The following is a 23,384-nucleotide window of genomic DNA, read 5'->3' on the forward strand; positions in this document are numbered from 1 at the left end:
TTATTTTAGCATTTGGCTCTTAAAATTGAACTGCACTGTACAAACAAGGTTTTGGACTTATGCTTTCTTTGTCCATGAATAAATTTAATCATTTGGGGATTAGACTCTGAGCCTCTGCAAAGTCTCAAGTTCAGCATCAACTAATCATGGAGATGCATGTTTCATAGATTCCCTATTATGCAGCAGCTGTCGTTTTAACAGCAGCAGCAGCAGCAGCAGCAGCAGCAGCAGCAGCAGCGGCGGCAACCCTCCACAGCCTACTTCAAAGTACTGTAGCCGGGAGAGGACGACAGTCAGCGGAGGCCTAATTTACTTCTTTCTGTAATGAAGTTATAGAGCGTCTTTGATTTGCTGCTAAATCTTTGAGAGCGCACTTCCTCTTGCTTTTCAGTCAACTCAAGGACACACAAACTCAGGCTTCTGAATAGAAAAATAAGATATGTAACCCCCCCCCCCCGTTACTTTCAAAATAAGAGAAATGCTGTATAAATTAACCTTCAATGTACAGTATTTTCCCATGAAATTTAAGGGCACTAATGTTTAAAAAAAATTCAAAGCTGAAGAGACAAATGTACACATCAATGATCAATTATTGGCCTCTGCTGTAGCAAGTGTCTACTGAGCAAACAAGGATGCACCGTGACCGTCACTGTACTGTGAACAGTGACAAGTGACGAAGTAAGCGCTTAATATTGCAAGCGGAGGCGCCTGATATCACTTTCCTCTATAGATGTCATTACAGACGTCATTACTGTACTTTGTTTGATGATATTTAATCCATGTAATTCAAGCAAGGCTGATTCACAAAACACCTACAGTTTAAACTCCTTCCTCCTCTCGTGGAGCAATTTGGCGTCACAGGGGCGAACCTGCTGCGGACCAGCTGACCTTGTTGCCGGTCGTTTGATGCCGTTCTTGTCTTAGAGAGCGTGTACGCTCATTCTCTAACTACTTCTCAACAAGGAAGCAGAGAGCCCGGTTGCCATGGTAACTGCCGCGTCAGCTAACCTACTTTTGCATGAACGAAGGACATTGGTGGAAGGGAGAGAGGTGCACGATACGTATAGGTACACACACACGTGTGCGCGCTCACACCCACACACACACACTCTGAGCCCTTCTACATGTTCCTGATAATGGATTGTCTCAGGTAAACATGATTTGATCTTGGCTTACACCGTCAAAGAGAGAACGTAGGGGGGCTTTACAGAGAAATTATATTACAGATGTAAAGGTGAAGAAAAACGCGACTCAATGTCACTTTTATTGGTTGGAAAATAACCAGTAAGAGAGCTTCAATGTCAGTTTAAGCTTTGGCACAAGTCATGATCCCCAGCTTCCCTGATGCAGAGCATTCAGTGGTGGAAACTAAAAGACTTTCTTATGAGAGCAAATGTAGTGTCGCGTTTGCCAAAAGAAAATGCATTAAAACCAGCCAACTGTGTGGCCAGTGACTATTTCACTGCTGTAATATGTTACAGTGAGACACAATAAAATGAATTCCATATTTAAGTCACCACTAAACTTGTGCGGTTACCTCCACTTTGTGCAACATCTCTTACTGCAGGATGTTTTGACCCCATGCATTTAGTTACATGTGACCTCTTCAGTCTTAATGGCACCTCACACATGTGCTCAAGCCAAATTGACCCCCTCCCCCTCCTCCCATTGGAGCGGTGTTTGCCTTTTGTCCGTTATTGACAGCGGGGCGCTCCACTGGGAGCCCTGGCCACGCTGCTTAACTGGATTGAGGGGATTTTCAGCCAATAATCATTTTTGTTGGCCTCTCCCCGTGGCTCCCCTGTAATTCCCACTCAACCCGCTGTGGAGAATTGTATTAAGCAGTAGAAATGCGCTACGCGCCATGAGACACGGGTGTGTGCGCGATAGAGTGTGAAAGAGGAAGGGACCGTGAGTTCGGGCTCGATGCCAACACTTGTTGGCCACTACACAAAGTGACGCCGGCCGCGAAAATTGAGCTCTTGAAACAACACATCTTCACGTTTCTCAATTACGACTGCTAAACACTTCCCCTTTTTTATGGCTCCCGCTTTCAGAACAAAGGCTCCTTCTGTCTAGCTTTTATTAAGTGGGGCGCCTCCGGTGACCTTTAATGTTGCCTTTTTTTGGAAGAGATTCAATTCCCGCCGCTTTGATTTGTGAAGCCGCGCAGCACTTACAACGGTCGGAGGAAATTAGTCGGAGTACAAAGAGGCCAGATCATTGACTTGGAGTTTCAGCTTTATGTGGACAACAAAGAGCCGTCATCATCTGAACCATCACTCAGTCTTAATGAGTGATGTAAATAGTCCTCAGCAGCCTTGCAAGTGAGGCGTGTGCAGGGGAATACATGAAACTTACAGTTTCAGATTAATCTGTGTAAATACCGTCTGACACACACACACACACACACACACACACACACACACACACACACACACACACACACACGCTAAACAGTCCACCCTGTGCGTTCCATCGTGGGTGGTAACTAGCAGGCCCACCCCTTCACTCAGGAAGCCATTGCCGTGTGTCTGGTGCATGCACACACACACACACACACACACACACACACACACACGGGTAAAATCACTGCTCTCAGGGCTGAGAATGAGCAGCGTGCAGGTCTGAACAGGTGAACAATATGTTGCGAGCAGGCAGCAGCAGCTGAGAAACAATGCAAACACACACTTTCCCATGAGTGTGTTGTGTTGTCTTGACACACATACACACACACATCATGGAACGAATGTATACGCGTGTGTACCTTCATTGCATTTAAAACAAGAGCACTTTTAGTTTTTATTTTTTTGCAATACCCACAGCATTGCTATGAGAGCATATACTCCTCGGTTTATCATCGAGCTTGACTACATAATTATCCCCTTTGAGTGCAAGAATATCTCGGAGGTTTATCCGATTGTTTAGGCAGCCTATCATTTACACCGCAGCCGTGCCATTTAGTTTGTGTTCTATATTCAGGGATTTAGCAAGCAAATAATTTTGCTGAAGGAGAGAAAAAAAGATAATTATTTTGGACTTCTTCTAAGCCTTGAAAGGAAGACCCCAAAAAAACCCCAACCTTCACTAACTCATAACCACCAGGCGTCGCCACAAAACAGTTTTCCCCTAAAAAAGAAAAAGAAAAAGAAATCTTCCAGCTGGATGAAGCAGCCTAATAAACCACAATGTCATCCTGGAGGGGCTTGAACATTTGAAGCAACGCGAATGCGAACCAAGAAAAAAAAAAGTCAGTGAAAACGAGTGTTCTTTTTTTTTTGCTGTGAAAACAACGTGCCACAAGAGCAGGTGGACTTCTTCAACCAAAGAGTGTTTTATGCTGGGAACCGAGCCCGATTTGCGGAGGCAGTGCAGGCGTGACGACAACCTGCATGAGCTCATCGCCGAGCAGGTTGTTTTTGCGCAGGTTTGCAGGAAAAGAGAGACCTCGACTGTTGTTGACCGTCTTCCCTCATCTCTCAAACACATGCACGCGCGCCTCTCTCTTTCTCTCTCTCTCTTTCTCTCTCTCTCGCTCTCCCTCTCTCTTCCCCCGTCTGCCCCCATCAGTCTGTCTGCGGTGCGTGAGCGCGCTCCGCAGTTGCGATCGGCGCGCAAATGATGATGATGATGATGATGATGATGGTGGTGGTGATGATGAGAGCGTGACCTCACTGCTTCCTGCACACTGCACAGCTGCTGGAGAGAGCAGGGCTGGAGAAACAGAAACACGCTGAGGGAGCGAGAGAGAGAGCGAGAGAGAGAGAGAGAGAGAGAGAGAGAGAGAGAGAGAGAGAGAGAGAGAGAGAGAGAGAGAGAGAGAGAGACGACCCGAGCAGCGGAGAGAGAGCGACGGTGGGAAACTCGGAACCACGACCGGCTGCGCGCTGGGACTCGATCGCGGGGCGTCCTCCTCCACCTCCTCCCTCTCCTCTGCCCCCCCCCCCCACCTCCTCCTCCGCTGGCTGCCTCCCAGAATGTTCTGCGCCCCCGGTTCCTCTCCACGGTACAGCAGCCAGTCGCCGCGGCGTGCCCACCGACACTGAACAAGCCCAGATGCTCGCCCTCACCGCCGAAATGGACGAGTCGTCGTCGCTGCTGGATCTGCTGGAGTGCTCGGTGTGCCTGGAGCGCCTGGACACCACGGCCAAGGTGCTGCCGTGCCAGCACACCTTCTGCCGCCGCTGCCTGGAGAACATCGTCAGCTCCCGCAACGAGCTCCGCTGCCCGGAGTGCCGCATACTGGTGGAGTGCGGCGTGGACGACCTGCCGGCCAACATCCTCCTGGTGCGGCTCCTCGACGGCATCAAGCAGCGGCCCCAGCGAGGGAACGGAGGAGTGGGAGCGGGCGGCAGGCAGTCCCTGACCGCCGTCTCTCTGCAGGGCTACGCGGCCGGGATATCCGCGTCTCCGCCGGGCACCGCGATCAGAGAGCTGCCCGTGGCCGTCAGGAGCTCCCCCGTCAAGGTTGGTCACTTTCCGAGCACTTGTGAGTCCGTGTCAAAGCGGGCTTTGGCTCAAACATGATGTTGAAATGTCTCGGGAGTCCTTGTTTTCATCACGCAAATGCGGCTCCAATCGCCCCCCCCTTTCTGTTTTTGTGCACGCACAGAACGCAGCAAGTTAAGTTCCCCCACTGCCTCCCGGTTCCAAGCGCGGCAGCACGTTGTTTCAGGGCAGTTCTGACGGCATTCGTGCAGCCGATATCTCCAAGTTGGTGTGTGACGTTTGCAGGAAGAGTTTAAAGTTGCGTTTCGTCTGACGCCTGCACGCGCACACCCAGGTGCATGTGGTTCTGGAGATGTATGTTCAGCGAGTCTTGATTGCCGCTTCAAGGTGGAGGTTGAACTTTTAATTCAGTTATGAAACAGGGGCTGCAGGTGAGGAGAGCATTGGGTCATATCATGTGTCCGTGTGCGTTGCCACGTTGTTGGGGACGACGGCGGCCGTCAAATGTTTTGTTTCTCAGATTCTGCATTCACTGTTATGCCGTTGAGGTGTCAGTGATGGACGCTCTGCGATGAGAGAGCAGGTATTCCTTGGCTGTGTGCAGCACCGTGGTTCAGTGTAGGCTCTGGGCTGCAGCGTTTCCAGAGCTCAAGGGTTAAAGGGCTCCTTGTTTACTCGCTCCGGCGTGCAACCAGATGGATGGGCTTTGCGTCCGAGACGGGAAAATGTGTTTAACGGTGCGGTTGCAATGTGACAGTCCCCCCGCCCCGAAAAAATGCAATCTCCCAAGAAGTCGGTTGCAAAAATAATGTTGGCTTTCCTTCCCCCCCCCCCGCCACCCTCCTCCGACTGGAATCTGAGGGCTCCACGCAGAAAGTCAATAACAGCCCGTGGCTGTCGTGGTGAGACTTGACATGCCTTGTTTCCCGTGAAGAGAAGGCCGGAGTGGTGACAAACACTGCGATTGCTGCACAAAACAAACAACCTGCCTCACACGGCGCTCATTTTTTTCCCGCTCTTCCATCAGATACTTCCAGGTCATGTTCATACAGCGCCTCTGCAAAGATGGACACACTGCGTTTGCTTGCGTTGGACTCGTACTTGCGAGCTATAATAGCTCCTTGTGTCGTTGTTCTTCCTCGAGCTGGAGTGCAGGAGGGCGGTCGTCGTGTCGGGGGGTTTTGCAGGTGCGTTCGTGGCAGCCACGCGAGGCGGCAGTGAATTATCAGGTTGACAAGAGGCGCTTTCTGCAGCGTTCACACCTCCGCGCGGCGCTCATTAGCGCCAGGCCTACTGTATATCGGGCATCAGCAAGCAATCGATCGACGCAGCCGAGCGCTTAGGTGTGATGAAGTGCAGCGGCAGCGGCTGGCCGGCTGTCACTCTGGAAAAGGTGAAGGAGGGGAATCCAAATCCTTGCCGACACTTCCACCGGCACTTAAGTCCCCCGTTTCATTTCGCTCAGTAGAGTTGAATAAACTCGATAAACAATAAACTCGGGTCTCCGCAGACCAATTACGGTGCCTTGTACGCAATGAAAAGGGGGGGGAAAGGCAAACGCGTAGCAAAATACAGGGTTCTAACAATAGCAATGCGCTTGGGTTGAGACTGAAGCCCTAGTCATATTTTGCTGTTTGCGTGTGTGTGTGTGTGTGTGTGTTGTTGGACAAGTGCTTAGCGTAACGTAATTTAGGGCCTAAGGAATGTCTCAAATTAACTTGCCGTGCGAACAAAAGGGTTTAAAATCAGGAGGGAATCGGCTAGCAGAGCGCCGCGGGAGAAAAAAAAAAAAAAAGAGCTCTCGCTGGGACTTTTAATATTTTTTAATTCTTTTTTTTTTCTCACTATCTTACCGCCAAGGAATTGGAGGCACTTTCCAGTGGCTAACTGAATGCGACACTGACTGACCGCCGCTCACCTCTCAGCGGTGGCCAGTCTGTGTTTGTTTTAGGAGTCCGTGGGGGAAAGCGCTCCACCGTCGACGGAACCGTTATTGCCAGAGAACACACACACACACACACACACACACACGCACGCACAAAGCGCGCACGCACCCACCCATTACCCTCTTCAATCCCCTGCAGCCACTTTGCCCGTGGCCCCTTCAGGCTCTCTGGGGAGCGCAGCTCGGTGATGAAAGTGTGAATTAATCTCTCCCAGCAGTGGCGCGCGCGCGCGTGTGTGTGTGTGCGCGTGTGTGCACACGGAGAGGGGTCTTGCAAAGCAAGTTAAATCTGTCTTTGAGTGACACTCTAATGCACTGGCGCACACGCAGTCATTGAGGGAGTCAGTCGGGTCAAAGCGAGCGGCCCACGTCAGGCGGGGAGGGTCGCAGACAGATGAGGATGAATGTGGCCGTGGAGGTGGGAGAAGACGCAGACATGCTGAGTCAGCAGCAGGAGCGGCAGCGAGAACCCCCCCCCCCACACACACACACACACACCCCAACCCCTCTCTCCTCGTGTCCCCCGGTGTTTGCACTCTTCTAGCCTCTGCTTCCAGTTGGGCGCCTTGAACAGAGTTCATCTTTTCCTTCACGCTGAAATGAAGGAAATGAAGCGGTTCAACATTCTGATTAATTATCTTTATCTCGGTTGTTCCTTCTTCTTTTTTCTTCTTATATTTAAGATCTACACTACAGTCTTGGTCCTGATCCAATCATTACTGTTCCTTACTGACCCTAACAAAGTGCCTCAATACAGTGCCTGTTACAAAGACACTGATTGTAAAGGCATCAAAAGCTTTATTAGAACCCTCACATGTATCTGCTGCGAGGACACTTCAGTCTAATGCATTTTCGAAACATTTTTGGTGACTGCGTGCATTTCTCTCTTTGCTTCCCCCAGTTTCAGACATTTCTCCCTGTGCTTACAGAAAAGAAAAGGTTGGTCGCTTTTCACCGTTTGTCATTCAGCATATTTCCTAACACATTGCTGGCCTTGGACATGTGAATCACACATTCAACAAACTCATTCAAGTGTAGAGCACTGAGGTCAATATCATGTACTTTTGGCAACACCTCAGCATTACACTATGTATGAATTGACTGAGCCTTGAAACAAATTAGCTTTTCTGGGACAGACAGAAGATCTGTCGACTGAACCTTTCCAACGGGCAGGACGGCAGGCCTTCACTTAGTCAAGTGGTGAAGTCTGACAACAGATTCCATCCACAACGGAGGCGTAAATACCGTCAGCTCTGCCGTGAAGGTGGACTGTCGTCAACTTTCTCAGCCTTGGCAGCTTCAAAAGCCTACAGCTCGTTTCTCACCTTTGTGACTTCCTGGCGGACGTGGCAAGAAGAGATTGCCAAAGGAGAAATTGCCTTCTCTGCACTTTGGTCACTACAATGCGATTTTAATCTGCTTCACCAGAAAGAACACATCGCACAATTCTTGCCATCACGGCATTCGTGTGTCGTGAGTGTCAAAAAATCATTTTGAGCCAGTTCAGTGACGCCGCACGAACAGGGAATGGTATAGTATTGATAAAGTGACGCGAGATGGAACATTTCTTTGAGTCCATTGGGTTTCAGTCACACATTCATCTGTTCAAGCAGATCCCTGAGTAATTCAACCCATTAGACCCAAACCAATTTTTCACATGCAGAGAAACTAGTGATGCCAATACATCCATCACACACCCTCTGTGTGTGTGTTGTTCTACAGCTTCTCTTCACTGGCCAGACCAGCTTGCATGTGACTCTTCCCTTCCTTCCTACCAAACCTTGGCCCGTCTGCCTCCTGACACCAAAACGATGCAGAAGAAATTCCAAGACCTCCACCTCCCAAGCGATCTACTTCCTTTGTGTCTTGAAATTGTCCTCAAAATGGTGACGGTCGTGGTTCTTCCTGCTATAACTTCCTGTGCTGATTGATAGAGGTTCAGCACAGTGCAGGTCGGGGGTTTCTTTTAGATATTTGGATTTCCAAGACAGCTCTCTACACTTCCCATCAAAGCATTGTGCCACAATGACCCCGACCCTTGATCCTCTCCCTTACCTGTATTTACCCGCGCCGACGCCCAGGGTTGCCCCGGCAACGCGCCCAGGGACGGACCCCCGCCTCCTTTCATCTGTGGAATGAGACATGGCTTTTGCCCTGTCATTCCTGCAGACGGATTAGGTGGGAGCACCAAAGAGGAAATGCTCTACCGCCACCAAAATCCCTTTGTGATCCTTTGCACTGGCAAAGAACACACACACACACACACCAACAAGCTTAGCTTTACCCAAAGTCGAAAATAAACAACTAAACAAAGTCTCACGGGAAAGTCGGTCTGTGGGAGGAAGGCTATTGAAGCAAACTGTCCCCCGACTTTATTCTGGCCAGTGTCTGAAACATGAGCGAGCGCACTCTGTCGTCGCAGCTGCAGCCGCAGTCGCAGTCGCAGCGCCTCCCGTTCACGGAGTGATCTCATCACTGCGTTCTGTCTCTCACCTGGACGAGTGAGAGCAGTGAGAGCGCCTCCTTATTCTGCCATTTATACCGTCACACCCGGCCGTGCGCGCTCACCCCATTTGCATTCATTAGAGTAATAAAGTGAGGATTTCTGAGGGTAAACAACGCGCTCTCAGTCATTACCTCCACAACACCCCCTCACCTCATAAATACGGAACGAAGGACTGGCGCCGTGCGCGCGCACGCGGTAAACACAATTCACCCGCAGTCATCTGATTAGAACTGTCTGGACGCACTTCTGTGAGTGTGCACACACGTGTGTGTGTGTGTGTGTGTGTGTGTGTGTGTGTGTGTGTGTGTGTGTGCGCGCGGGTGCACATGCCCCTCTCTTACTCACACGCGTCTCTCTCCGTGCCTTTGCTCTTTACTCATTCTTTCTCATCTCCCTCTTGCTTTTCCTCTGATGCCCGTGTGAGGAGAACCTAATTAATTTTAGTGTAACCACATCACCAAGCTTCCCTCCATGCGCACGCACACGCACGCACGCACACACACACACACACACACACACACACACACACACACACACACACACACACACACACACACACACACACGTGCACGGTGCCATTTAACTAGTTGCTTGTGCCCTGTGCCGATCCTCTTGGGAATCGCTGCAGCCTTGTCCATGGTGGGCGTGCAGATGCACACACTGCTGCGCAAATGTGTGCATGCAATTAGTGTATTTCAATCCATATTTATATATATATATATGTATATGTATATACATATACATATATGTATATATATATATATATATATATATATATATATATATATATATATATATATATATATATATATATATACATATGTATATGTATATGTATATATATGTATATGTATATGTATATATATGCATATATATATATATATGTATATATATGTGTGTGTATACACACACAGATATGTATATACACAGATATATACATAAATATATTGTTTTTTTTCTCATACATGTAAAGAAGAAGCTGTAGAATTCCGAATGCAGTATGCCGAGATTTACCACGTTGCAACAATATTTCCTGAAGAATTTTCCTCTTTTCTTCCAGTACGATTTATCTTTTTTGGTCTTTTAAAAACAAGGACTGTTTTTTTTTCTCCCCAATATAGCCACTGGCAAGCACAGTTTAATTACCGTGCAGATAAGACAGCGCCAGAAAGAAGAGAATAGAGTGAGCCGCCTTTGCTTTGATAGCAGATCAATCCCATCCAGTCATGTCAAAATGTAATAACCCTGTTTTGTATTTTCTCCACACGACACCGTAGGCCAGACTGCTCGCAGTACTGAAAGTGGGTGATGTCACCTTCTATCAGCATCTTTCTTGGCTCGGCTGTCAGCCCTCGCAGATGTGGATGGAGGTTGATTGAGCTGACTCAGATGATGGATGGATGGATGGATGAATGGATGGATGGATGGATGCATAAAGAATAAAGGCAGGGTGGTAATAAGGGAGGGACACAGTGTAACTCGGCCACCAGTGCTAAAGGATGGTGTGTGGCTGTGTGTGTGTGTGTGTGTGTGTGTGTGTGTGTGTGTGTGTGTGTGTGTGTGTGCGTGTGTGTGTGTTGACTGGGGTTTGGGGGTGGATGTGACTCCTAATGGATGTTAAGGCCTAAACAAGCTTTGGAGCTTGACTGCCATTCCCACGGGTGTTCGGGTGGAATCTCATCAATCCCATCCCCCGCCACACACACAAACACACAGATGCACACAAGGGGTCAAGGGTCAACCCCCTCAGTTTTGTTCCTATTGTTACGATGGAGATGAGCGTGACATGTCACTGGCCACTGAACAAACCGCTACACGTTGGATGGGATGCGTTTTTTTTTTTCTTTTTAAAAAAAATTAATTCAGCTAAGTAGTGAAACTGAACGCATTTAAACGAGGCGTGTTTTGCAGAGAGCTGCTCTCCGCTACCAGCCTGGGCTGCTGGTGCCTCCGCGTCGATTTGCCTCCAGCAGCTTGAGCGGAGAAAGTTGTGTGACTCCAGGTTTTTGGCTTTGTGGCTCCGTCTTCTGAGCGCCTCCTCCCGAGGAGCTCCGTGGCCTCTGTTGTAACCAGCGACGATGCTCGGCTGGTAACGCGCTTGAAGACGCGAGGCGGCTCTCTTGGGGTGCGAGGGATCCTGGAGACGCAGGCTGTGGTTTCCTCAGGTGTCAGACGGCGTTGCGTCGTGTGATTGTCTCTGTGCTAATACCGCCGCGGTTCCTTCCTGTCTCGTCGGGGGGCAAGGGGGGGGGGGGGGGGGGGGAATGAAACAACCCTCCTCCTCCTCCTCCTCTTCCTCGTCCTCGTCTCTCTCTGTTATGGAGAGATGTTGAAATGCACCCACCACCCACTTTAGACTTGGCAGGAAGCAGTCTTGGCTGCAGAAGAGACATCGGTGCACTCTCGCGCGCGCACGCACGCACACTCGCACACACTGAGAGTGATGCACGCACACACTCATCTGAGCAGAATTTGGAAACATAGCAGCCAGTGCAGGTCTTCCTCTTCATCGACCTGCTGTTCATTCTCGCAGCTCTCGGCTTCAGTGCATCAACGGCTCTGTTTATGGATTTTGCTAGAATCACTCTTTTGGCTGCGGCCGGAGTACTTCCTGAAGTGAAGGTGCTGCGGTGTAATTCACAACCGTTTTTCTATCAACCTCACCGATTAGCAACCGGCTCTGATTCCTGACAGAAATGGCAGTTTAATGATGATGAATGTGTTTGTTTTTTTTCTCCACTCAGTCATCCCTGACCCTAGAGGAGAAGAGAGTTTGGCACGCCTGCTAGAATTGTTGGCAATTACCAATTATCAGTCACTTTTCATGCCCACAAATGAATAAAAAAGATTTGACAGGACCTCGCACTCCAGAATGTAAAATCAAAGAATTCCTTCAACGCTGTGAGGTTGTTAAAAATGCACAAACACAACAGAGAGCAGTTTTCAAGCTGATTGACAAGAATTTTTTTGAAAGTGGATCGCAGTGGAAACTGAATGCAGCAAGGAGCACCTGAAGATTAGAGAGGAGGAGGAGAAGGAGGAGAAAGAGGAGGCAGAGGAGGCGGCTGAAGCTGCTGCAGCCAAGAAATTTGCAGCCAGTCGCCGATGATGTGGAGAAACTGAGAACGATGCGAGATAAAGACGACCGTCAACCAAACCGCCATAAGAAGTTTACAAAGTTTCTGAAAATGGTGAAAGAAGTATCAGAGGCATTTCTTTAGTTTTTTTCTTTTGCAGTTCCAGCTGGAAAGCAGCGGGCGCCCGCCCTGGGAAGTTGGCAAGTGCAAAGCATTGTGGTCGTTGTAGGTTTTCTTGTGTCGAGGCATTAATGCCCCCCTGCTGCTGCAGCGTTCTCGCACCAGAAAGTGCTGATTTCAAGAATAACTTCACGTCTCCGCTGCACTGGTGACCCACTTTCAGTAGACCTTCATGTTTGAGGCGGCAGCAGCGCTCCCATGGTGCCGGGCACCCGAGTCGTTGCTTTAAAACGTGCAAATCGCGTGGATTATCTGAAACGTGGCTCCCCCAAAATTCACCAAACCGAGTCCCTCAGTCTGACTTTTTCCCCGAGTCAAAGCCTTATTATGATATCAGCAGATCATGTCCGAATCGCGGGTATCTGCTGTAATAGGATGAGCGCACTTAAGTATAATGAGGTCAGGATATAAAGGATTAGAGCAACACGAGCATGAAAGCATTACTGCGGTAACAGCGGTCGGCCATATGTTCGCAGCGGACTCATTAGTGAGTATTAGCCGCATCAGACTGCATGACTTCTGTGTAATTTGCCTCTGACACATCTTTACATATTTATTTATTTATGTATCTATTTATTCATTCATTCATTTGAGGGGTGGGGGGGGATGTCAGATGAAAATGCTTCAGGTTATTCTGAGACTCGCTGCGATCCACCTCCTCATGGCCACAGTACAACTGTGATCAGCTTTCCACTCTGACGTCCACGTCCAAACATCCAGGCCTTGGCTCCCGCCGCGCACAAGTGTGTGCCTGTGGTGCGCTTGTGTGTGTGTGCGTGCGTGCATAAATACCATGTGTGCACATTTTAATTGGCATTTGCGCATGTCAGTGCGGAGGCTTGGTGGCATCTGCGCATGTGCTCTTCGAAAAGCCGCCTGTTTGTTTTGCTCGCGTTGGCGGCTTTGTGTGTGTGTGTGTGTGTGTGTGTGTGTGTGTGTGTGTGTTTTGCTTTTGCAAATTTTTTTATTTATTTTTTTTTTTGAGCAAGATTTCTCAACCTTTTATGGCGCCGGACTTGTGGCTGCAGTCAGTGTGTCTGCGTGTGTCTGTTTAGAGGGTGTGTTGTTGCCCGTGGTCGTGCGTAAAGGAAAGGGGGGGGCGGGAGTGTGCAGGGAAATGTTGGCCGGGAAAAGGCTAAATGTCTAGTGGCAGTAGTGTACTGCCTTCATGGTTTTTGGGCCTCTGGCGTATGTGTGTGTGTGTTTGTGTGCGTGTGTGTGTGTGTGTGCGTGCGTGCGTACAGTTGGAGGGATCTGGCAGTTTTCATCCTTCACTACTGAAATTATGCGAGCGTGGAGAAGTGGGGTCAAATACCACCCTCTCCGCACAGCCGTGTTCTGTTTAGACTGGGAACAATGGAAACACTGGCACGGTCGAACTCCTCCGCTCTTAAATGTCAGAGCTGCTCTCGCACCGGCGACAATAAGCTGACATTTCATGTCATTTTCTCAGGTAGTAGATCTTTTTACAGCCTCCAAAAGGGCCGACATCTGACCCGGCTGTTCTTGCCGTTTGTGCAGCCTGTAATAGTGGCTGTAATTGGCAGAGGGTTGTGTGGAGGAGGTTAAACGTCATCAACTCAACTAGTGAGGTAAATGATTTAAGCTTAAAGCACATCTTTAAACATCAGTCTCCTTATTAATGTATTTTGAAGTAGCTGGCTATTAGAATTGCGGGTTGCAGGGCTGGAGGCTCCCCATCCTGACTGCAATGCATGGCGACAGCTTCCACTTCCAACATTTTTGTGTTAAAAACGAATGGTGCAGCTGGCAACTTTTACCTTGCCTCAGCTTCGAGGTCGAACGGGCACCGCCAAAAATAGATGAATCTGTTTGTGGCGGGTGATGATTTACCATTGTGACGTGCCGCCGCATGTACATGGCTGCACGAGATACAAGATGGCAGGTTACAACAGTCTAACTCCTGTCAGGGTGCCCTGGTGGCCCAGTTACAGGGCTTGGAAATGCTTCCCTCACTGGGGCTCCTAATTGCTGCGAGCAAAGTCATTTGTTGTTTCAAAAAGGCTTCTCATGGATTTCGGCTCACCTCACTTCATTCAGTCGCTCATTTTTGCATAACAAGGTTTGTGTCAAACGTACGAGGTGTTATGACATGTCCCTGATTCCAATGACCCAATCAAAGAGAGGAGAAAAACATCAGCTCTGGCTGATGTGCGTAGTCAAGTGGCCTGTGGAAATGTTTGCGTGGGCGGCTCTAGCTTTTTACCGTGTGTGACTAATATGCTTTACGCTTGTTTTTGTTTGCGTGTCCATGAACCGGTGGTGAAACTTCACATAAAGTTGATCACCCCCACAGCAAAACTGTGGGAGAGATCCAGAGATGTGAAGTCCAAGATAAACTCAGTTTTAGACTGTTTTGTTTCTTTGATGCTTAAATCTCAAATATTGAGAAGAATATTTTGATCACCAGGCATGTAGAACACATCATAAAACTGGAAAGTAACCAGATTTAAAAAAATAACCCAGTTCATATATTCAGATGTTCAACCGGATCAACAACTGTTGAGAGTGGCAAGACTGATCCTCTTTTTAGACATTCCATAGTAGTATGTTTGTCGCTAGGACAATGTGACATCATCAGCGCCTCGAAAGGAAACAATGGTATTTCTGATGAAGCACTCGGAAACTGTACCCAGACAGGCGTTCACGATGAGATCTATGTCCCTGTATCGTTAGTTACAAATTAGTTTGAGCTCATTTGCTACCTGCGCGCCTCTGGGGTTGATGCATTGTTTCTTTTTCTCGAGGTCCAATTGGCAAAAATCTGAGTGCACGAATTGCAAAACTGCACTTGATTTTGCAAATATGAGATTAGTAATCTATTGATTGAAGAGACTTTTGTACTGCCCCATTTTCATAATGTCCCTTTGACGGTAACTGTGAAGCCATTGTTTCAAGTCATCGTATTGCACAATATTTCGCAGAAAAATTAATTATCAATTATACTCCTGTTATATTACATCAGTGTGAATGTCACATGGCATATAAACTGACACTCCAGATGGAGAGTGTCCCAAAACTGTTGGATGTATCTTAAGTGTCCAGCTGGAAAAGAGCCCGCAGAAAGGAGGCAGCAAAACTCCTTCCGTCTGTCTCATCCGAAGTAGAACCATTCAGATTTTTTTCCGCCACCAGCTGAGTGAGGCAGCAGCTCAAGGCTGCCCTTTGAAAGGAAAAAGGCACCATTAGACATGGAAAAACAGGATGGATGTGGAAACCTCTGCGACCCAGCAGCAGGGTAGCCCAATCAAATAGTTCTAAGAAACGTGTTGAAGACAATTTATGCAATTCAAAAGTGTTAAGTTGGTGTAAAAGGCCTGAACATAACGGAAACTCTTAGTTAATTGATAATTAAAAGCAACGTCGCATCCCCCCCAAAAAAAAGAGCGTCTGTGTGATTGCAGCTGCTCTGATCTCGCGTTGTCTCGACTTTAACCATCACAAATGCTGACAGTGCTCAAACTCCCAGTTAGCCTCTCCTCTCGGAATACCCAGGCCCCTGGTGTCCCGCTCCGCCGCCGTGAATCCCTGTCATCTCTTGGCTCTTTTATTTTCTCGCCTCGCTCTGCTCCCCGACTCTCATCTCTGCCTCTGAGTGATGTTTGTCGGCGGCAGCGGCAGAGACTTTTCAGGGAATGACTGCAGCCGCCTCTCGGCTCGTCTCTCTGTCCGCCGCTGCCTCCGCTCTTCGTCAGACGGCCGACCGCCATCCACATTCTTCTCAAGGCTTCTCCGCCGGCCACTGTCACCAACACAACGGGTCATCGCGCTGTTGTCTGGCGCCGGCCGGCTGTTGCCTCCCTGCCACCACCGAGCATCTCCGTCTTTTGTTGAGAACATTGAAAATGGCCTTGTAGCTCGAGTGTCTTGTCTTTTGAAGGTTGTGTATTGATCTTTTCTCATATTTTGTCATTAGGCCTTGCTGGCAGCTCAAATCACCCCCATCCATTGTTGTTTTGGAGCTGAAGAGTGTGGAGGCTTATTCGGGCAACTCAGGAATGAAATGGATTAAAGCAGTTTCCCGGTGAGGCTCTTTTTACGAGCTAGTTTATTGTTATGATAGCACTTGACCGAGTCTTTCTGTCACGCGATCCAAGGAAACTGAAGATGGGAGTGAGATTACTCAGCAGGCACAAGTGAGATGCTTGCATACATCCAGTGGACCACTGTCGGACCATTGGTTGGCTGTTGTAGATGTGAAGTGCAACATATAGCAATGTACCTGATCATATGAGTGCACATCGATCAAGCAGCCTGGTGGCCGCGAATGCAAACTGAGATTGCAGGATCTTTTAGATTGCCAGCTCAGTTACCAAAAACCAGTTGGATCATCCATCCATCAATCTAAACAAGGAATTTACACGTTAACGTTGCCAAGTTGTGTAGACATTAGTCTGCAAGAGATAAAACTGCCGGCGGAAAATTCTGCAAATCCACCACCAGGAAAGAAACTCATTTTGTTCAATCTCTGCTCCATCTGCAGTGCTAATTTTAATTTGTCACAGCCGTCCTGAGCTGGAGTGTTCTGTCGTGGCCTACTTCTTCCACCATCATGCCAACATGTCCCAGAACAGTTCGTCTCCCCCGTCAAGGATCAAACTAGTCAAAAACTGGGTGCAAACAGAACATTTTTATGTCCATGGATCATCACAGTATGATTTTTTTTTTTTTTTTACCACCCCACCCACCTCTTCAAAGGGGCTGGAAATGGTTGTGACGGCAGCATTAATCAACTGGGTGGAAGTGTGTTGGAGTGCCACCGGAGATCCTGGCACAGTCATAAAACTGGGACAGTGTCAGACCCTGCAGCCATGGCTTTCCCTTTTTCTCCATGAAAACAGCATTCTTTCATACATTAACCCCATTTCTCTCTTCATCTGCATGCTCCGCCCTTTTGTCTTTGCCCGCCCTCTGCATCGTTTTCCTTCGGCACCCAGTGCTGGCATGATTCCACAGGAGGGTGCCAGGAAGCCAAAGTTTTATATATATAGTACTTCCAAATTGACCCCATATATGTATATTTTTTATCTACCGTATATATATATATATATATATATTGCAGCAGGTGCATGTGAATGCATTAATTAATGCAGAACAACATTGGCTTTTGTGGGGAGTTAACACAAATGTAAATGTACAAGGATGTATGTAAAGGAAAATGTAAAAGATTTTGATCATTTGACGGAAGAAAAACTACACAAAGTTTTCTTTACATGTTACATGTTGCCTTAGGTGTTGGTGATTTCTCATCTCATTTCATTCCAACGAGTTTTTTCAGCTTCATATTCACGATTGCAACCCGGTTGGAAAGTAAGGACCGCCTAATAAGAATGCATCATTAATTCAGCAGCAACTCATTATTGTTACGGCGATGGGAGTCCAATGTTTTGTTCCAGTTCTGGCTGCTCTTGTGTAACAGCGCCTGCAGATGCAGTCAGATTTCACTAAATTCAACATCACAAGTGGGGGGAAAGCAACAACAACCTCCGAACACGAAACCCACTTCCCCGTCTTTCATATCTTTTTGTATGCGTCGGAGCAAAAGTGTTTGCAGCAGCAGTGCGTCGATTCCAGCTCAAACTGGCAGCAGCGCCGCGTTCGAGTGTGAGCGAAAGCAGACGACATCTTTGGCAGAACACTTTGCACTGTTCTGCATTTCAGCGTCGGCACCTACCAGGGAAATTTCCTTTTCAAGAGCACTCACCCTCCACACTCCCCCTCTTTCCCTCTCACTCTGTTTTACCAAATTGCCAGTGGTGTGAGAGAGCGAGAGTGCTGCTTTAACAAGCAGAGCCGATGCGGCGGTGATTACCTAACGCCGGCGGTGTGACAACAATCCCGCTGCGTTCCACATCGTTCGCACCTGTGGATGAGACGGTATAAATAGCAGTGACGCCACTGCCGTCCCCTCCAGGTTCACCCGCAGTCTCTTCACATTTCTCCCGCTCTGGGGAAAAAAACCTCAACTTTTCCCACCTTTTCGTCCGCACTTATGCCATTATCTCCACGCAGCGAATCTGACAAAAATAAACCTGGAAGTGCCGCATGTCTAATTGCTCCATTTCTTTGCCTGGAAACCCGAGTTGTGCTGCAAGCTTCTGCAAAAGCATGAAATAGCTTTTGTAAGTGCTGCTGTACCCACGCAAGGGACCTTGCCAAAAAAGAAAGGGGGGGAAAAAAAATAATCTGCATTTTCTTGCACTTTTCCTAGCACTCCTCATGGTTATTCACGGTATCGCGGGTTAAAAAGAGGCAGGCGAGACAAAAAAAGACAACAATACTTTTGGAGATTTGACAGTGTAGTTCTTGGAGCCTCCTGTGTTTACGGAGCCCTGTGAAGGTGGCACATTGGAATGTGTCTCGCGAGCAAAAACACCCACTTTGTCTCTCCATGGCACTTTTTTTTGTTGCTTTTTTCCCCCTGCATTTGCATTTTGGAAGTGTAAGCTTTCTTGCCACTGTGGCCTATATTTAAGGTGTGATGCAGCACAGCAGCAAAGTTTAAAGAATATTTGGAGGACGTTCCTCACCACCAACCTTTCCTGGCAGACTTGGCAGTGACGGTACAGTACATTTCATCAGTAATTAGCTAGCGGTGCCTTCCACTCAGTCCTAAATTGACCTTCTCCTGCATCAGTCTTTTTAGCTGAATCCCAGCGGGACTGTAGGAGCCTTTATCATTTTAGCTACATGTCAACATGATGAAAAGGGGATGAAAAAAAAAAATGAATATAATACTCTTTTAAAGAGCAATACAAAAGAAATTAAAGTTTAACAGGCTACAATAGCAGCTGTCCTCTTTAATTGACTAAATCCTCCTCTCCCTGTTTGCCTCATTGTTTTATTTCCTCTTTGTTCCCTGAACTCATTCTCTTCCTTTCCTCTCCCTCTGATTTTTGAGTGACACTACGGTGCTCTTTTTATATCTGCTGAATTCAGCTGCTGCAGCTTTGGACACACACGCGCGCGCGCGCGCACATAAAACAATGTCAGCGGGAAGACTCCTTCTGGCGGCCCGCTCTTCCCTGCGTTGTATAATCTCGGCTGTATTAAAAGGGAGTGAGGGGGGGAGAAAAAAACCTTTGCAGTCACACCTATTCAGTCACGCTCCCGCTCGCTCTTCTATCGCCACCAGAAAATTGAATTTCTCCCACTGTTGTTCTCTGTGATGTCCCCGTCCCAGATAAGTCACTCATGTCCCTCTGTGCATGTGGATGCACACAAACTTTTGCACGCACATAAGCAGTAGTTCCCAGCTCATGGGGGATTTTGGGAAGCCTACACTGTTGTGTTGTTTACACCGGCTAATAATCCTGATATTGGCACCAGAATTGAAAGTTCCCTAAATCCCTAAGTTATTTTAGGTATCCATTCTTTACAGAGCCCTTAGAAAGTGTTTGTGAGGCAAGACTTGGAAGGTGATTTGGATGAACTTTCTATGCATCGCATTCATAGCAGACCAGTCAGATGTGACGCTGCCACTGTAGCCTAGGTAGCTACAGCCCAGAGGCTTTCTGTTGGCGTGAGGGGCAACGCGAGAGCTGCACGTCGGCGCCCCCCAGCAAGCGACAGTTCGCTCTGAAAGTTTTCGACTAAACTCTCGCCAAATTCATTCGGGAATAGAGTGAAAACATCTGACATACCAAGAAAAATCTTGAATGCTGTGTTTTTGTTTTTCTTGCCGTGCAGCTGTGATAGAAACTCCCCCCAGCTGCGGCATCCACGCTAGTGTCGTTAGCAGGATGATTTGCTGTTACTTCTCGATTTTATTCCTCCTCTTCTGGGGCTTTTAAAAGCATCTTGCTGCCGTTGATTCCTGCTTCGCAAAGCCGATTGGTTCTGTCTTCAATTTAGAGATGAACATTTTTTCAAAGTTTGTCAAGATGGACAAGCAGGGTTTCTGAGGTGAAATCCAGAACCTCTTTGCTTCATAGAAAAAATTACACTTGCACGTGCTTTGCTTTGTCATGGATTTAATCATCTTGCATGAACTGAAATGCAGGACATGAGTTTAGACCGGAAGTCAGATTCATGATCTCAGTCATCACGGCCATGCTGGCAGTCGTCTCTGCAACCCATTGGCTGAGAGGGAGAAGGCATTAATTGTAGCAGCTGCCTGTGTCTGCATGAGACCAGGATGTCAAAAGTTATTAAGAAGAATCGCTCAGTGCTGAATTCATTGTCTAGGTCTTGTGTGTGTGTGTGTGTGTGTGTGTGTGTGTGTGTGTGTGTGTGTGTGTGTGTGTGTGTGTGTGTGTGTGTGCAAAACGCAGCTGGACGATTGTCGCCCTGCGCCACCGCAACCTGTGATACTACAGTCAGACTCTGCTCTGCCTCTGGCATTCAGCTGTTCCGCTGCATACAGTTATTACATAACCTTGACTCTCCTAGTGGTTTGTGTGAAACTAGGACAGGAAAAAGAAAATATGTCACTGGTCATCTCATTACCCGAAGGGAACCCACACGACTGTGTGTGTGCTGCAGCGGATCAGAGGTCCCGTGATGAAGCATCGTACAGAGTTCTGCTGCTGCCGTTGCTGCTGAATTTACACTTGATTGCCGGTGTATCGACGGTATGCCTTCAAGCCGCCGTGCAAGGTTCTAACAACGGCGCAATTGTAATTTTTTACTTTTGCTGTTGTGTGAATCGGTGGCGTGACATTTAGATGCCGTGGCGCGGCACGCTGAACAAAAGCAGGAGAAGCAGACAAAGAAAGTAATTGCGCCCGGGCAAAAACAAGAATGAATGTCAACTGCGAACTCGGGAGACAAAGAGGTCGGCGGCGACCTCGCGGCACTACCTCTGGTCCAAGAGCCCACCTGGTACGAAGGATGTGCTTTTGATTAGAAAAGCCGCTGGGATGCACAGCGGACAAGCGTACACGTCACTTGCCAAGCAAGATGCATGCCTTGCTGGATCACGTGACCGTGCGTCCGGAGACCACAGACCTGGAGCTCAATGAAAAAGGATACAGTGCGGGGACGCTGCTTGGCAAGTAACCCGACACACTTGACAGAGTTCTTCAGAGATTCAAAGGTCAGAGTCATAGGTTCCTAATGTCACTTGTGGGACAGAAAGTGCCAACGTGTTTCTGTTAGCACACAAGGTTTAGCTCTGGGGAATCTGCATTTCCAGCTTCCAGGGTTCCGCCCCAACTGAACCCCAGCTGGAGATCCCAAACATTTGCCTGCTGATGGGTGCGCCAACGGACAGAATGGGGCACCACATGATAGCTCCAAGAGGTTTTAGGCTCAGAATCTCAGCTGTCCAATGATCCGGCAGGTTTCGCAAACAAGAGCAGAGTCAGTATAAACAGGGTGATTATGGTGGAATGTCTTGGGGTGTAAAACAGCCGATAATACTAGTAAATGTCGGCTGTTATCACCTCCTCGTCGCCGTCTCAAAATCCTCTCAGGATTTTTTTTTCCCCTGAAACCCAGATTGTACATCTGTCTTTTTTATGACTTTGTGTTTTCCCTCCTCTGGATTTTATTTCTTTTTAGCATATGGCGAAGGCACTTTGGCTGCATAGTCTCGCAATGATAAAGCAAAGAATTTCTGCTGACTGACATTCCTGCTTGCAGACAGGCTACATTCCCAGCCGCAAGCTGCACATGCCCTCGGAAATCTTCGCTTCCCTCTCGCTCTCTCGCACTCTCCCTCTCTCTCTCTCTCTCTCGCCCTCTCACACACACGCGCACACACACACACACACACACACCCTAGACAATGGTTTATGTCTCGCAGGAGGATATCTGGCATACACACACGCACACACACAGGGCTGATTGAGCAGTCTGTAACAACAGATGGCTGTGAACCCTGCAGATGTTTGTGTGCGCTGCTCTTGTCAATCGTGAATAAAGATCTCCTGTTTCTCATAATTGAATCTTATGACTGCAATCTCATGATCCGCAGCTACACACAACTCTCACACGTTGTCCTGTCGGTCGTCCCTGTTGTCTGCTAATATCACCTCTTTTTTCTTTTCCTTTCACATGGTGATCTATTGGCCACCAGTGATCCGTAAGTAGACAGGTGGGCCGGTCTGGCATCCCACTGCTTCCTCTCAGACACGGTTGTGTGTGTCTGTCCATGAGACATTCGGAGCCAGACTGGTTTACGCTTTCAGGGTTGATGCTTCTCTCTATGTGGTATCTGAGCTGCCAATGTGTGTGTGTGTGTGTGTGTGTGTGTGTGTGTGTGTGTGTGTGTGTGTGTGTGTGTGTGTATGTGTTTGACCTGCCGTCTGAGATATTTCACAGGGCTGCCTGAGAAAAAGCTTGGTGAAATATAATGAAACCAGACCCATTTCTGTCTTTATCCACTTTGACTTAACCCTGGTGAGCCAGAACCCAGTGATTCACTTTGTGAATTCAGATTGCACACGGGTCCGCAATTAAGTCCATTCACGATGTCGTTTGCTAATCTCTGCGTATCTCCACGGTGGGCGTGTAGAGATGACTCATCGAGGAGCGGCGAGCAGCCGCTGCTTCCATAACAGTCAAGATTTCTGTTTCGAGCTGCCCGGAAAATAACATGCAGCTTTTAAAAGAGGAGCAGCGGCCGAAAAGCCCTGAACATCTTTCACTGGGACCCGATCCTCCACGGCGGTGCAGAAGAAGAATCAGTTCATGTCAGGGGGGGAATTCAGGCCGTCACGTTCCGTTCGCCTAATTGGTTGCGTGTTTATCCACTTGTTTGCAGAGGCGGTTATGTCGATGTCTGTCTGCGCCGCCAGCCGACATGGATCGCAGTTGTGAACTGCGAACTATCCTGGCTCTGTCGGGGCTGCTTTGACAGAGTTTGGATTTTCTGCTGGTCAGAAACAGAGCATGTCTTGGGAATTTATTGTCCAGACACAGTTCAGTCACGCTCCAGTGTCAGTTTTGTATGTCTGCAAACTCCCCGCCTATCAGTGTCCACTTTGTCTGGCTCTGGCTGGATAATCAGTGTTTAGTCAGGGCTTTAAATAATGATGACAAAAATGAAAGGAATCAGTTAGAAATATTTGTAAATGTTCAACTAAAGAAGATTTAAGATGCATTTGTCTTTAAAATAATTGAATGTTTTGGAAACGTTCCTTTGTGGCAGCCCTGTAAAAGTGATGAACGAACATATTTTTCTGGCCAAAGGTGAAATTTTTTTAAAAACGAATTCACTCCAAGAGTTATTGGAATATAGTTAATGGATGCATTTAATGTT

The 23,384-nt window shown here is 48.0% G+C and overlaps 1 protein-coding gene across 1 annotated transcript in view; it reads left to right on the top strand.

Annotated features, from left to right (window-relative positions):
* Positions 1-3,740: 3,740 nt before the first annotated feature.
* The window catches only part of LOC142897635 (E3 ubiquitin-protein ligase SH3RF3-like), an 80,553-nt gene continuing 60,909 nt past the window's right edge, over positions 3,741-23,384 (top strand). The window contains exon 1 of the mRNA XM_076040106.1: positions 3,741-4,467. Within this exon, the coding sequence (XP_075896221.1) occupies positions 4,057-4,467 (411 nt within the window). The 5' untranslated portion in view covers positions 3,741-4,056. The remainder of the gene's footprint in view (positions 4,468-23,384) is intronic.

Source organism: Nelusetta ayraudi, unplaced genomic scaffold (genome assembly GCF_046127955.1).
Source record: "Nelusetta ayraudi isolate G7.1 ecotype Tasmania unplaced genomic scaffold, CSIRO-AGI_Nayr_v1 ptg000060l, whole genome shotgun sequence".
In the NCBI taxonomy this organism is placed as follows: domain Eukaryota; kingdom Metazoa; phylum Chordata; class Actinopteri; order Tetraodontiformes; family Monacanthidae; genus Nelusetta; species Nelusetta ayraudi.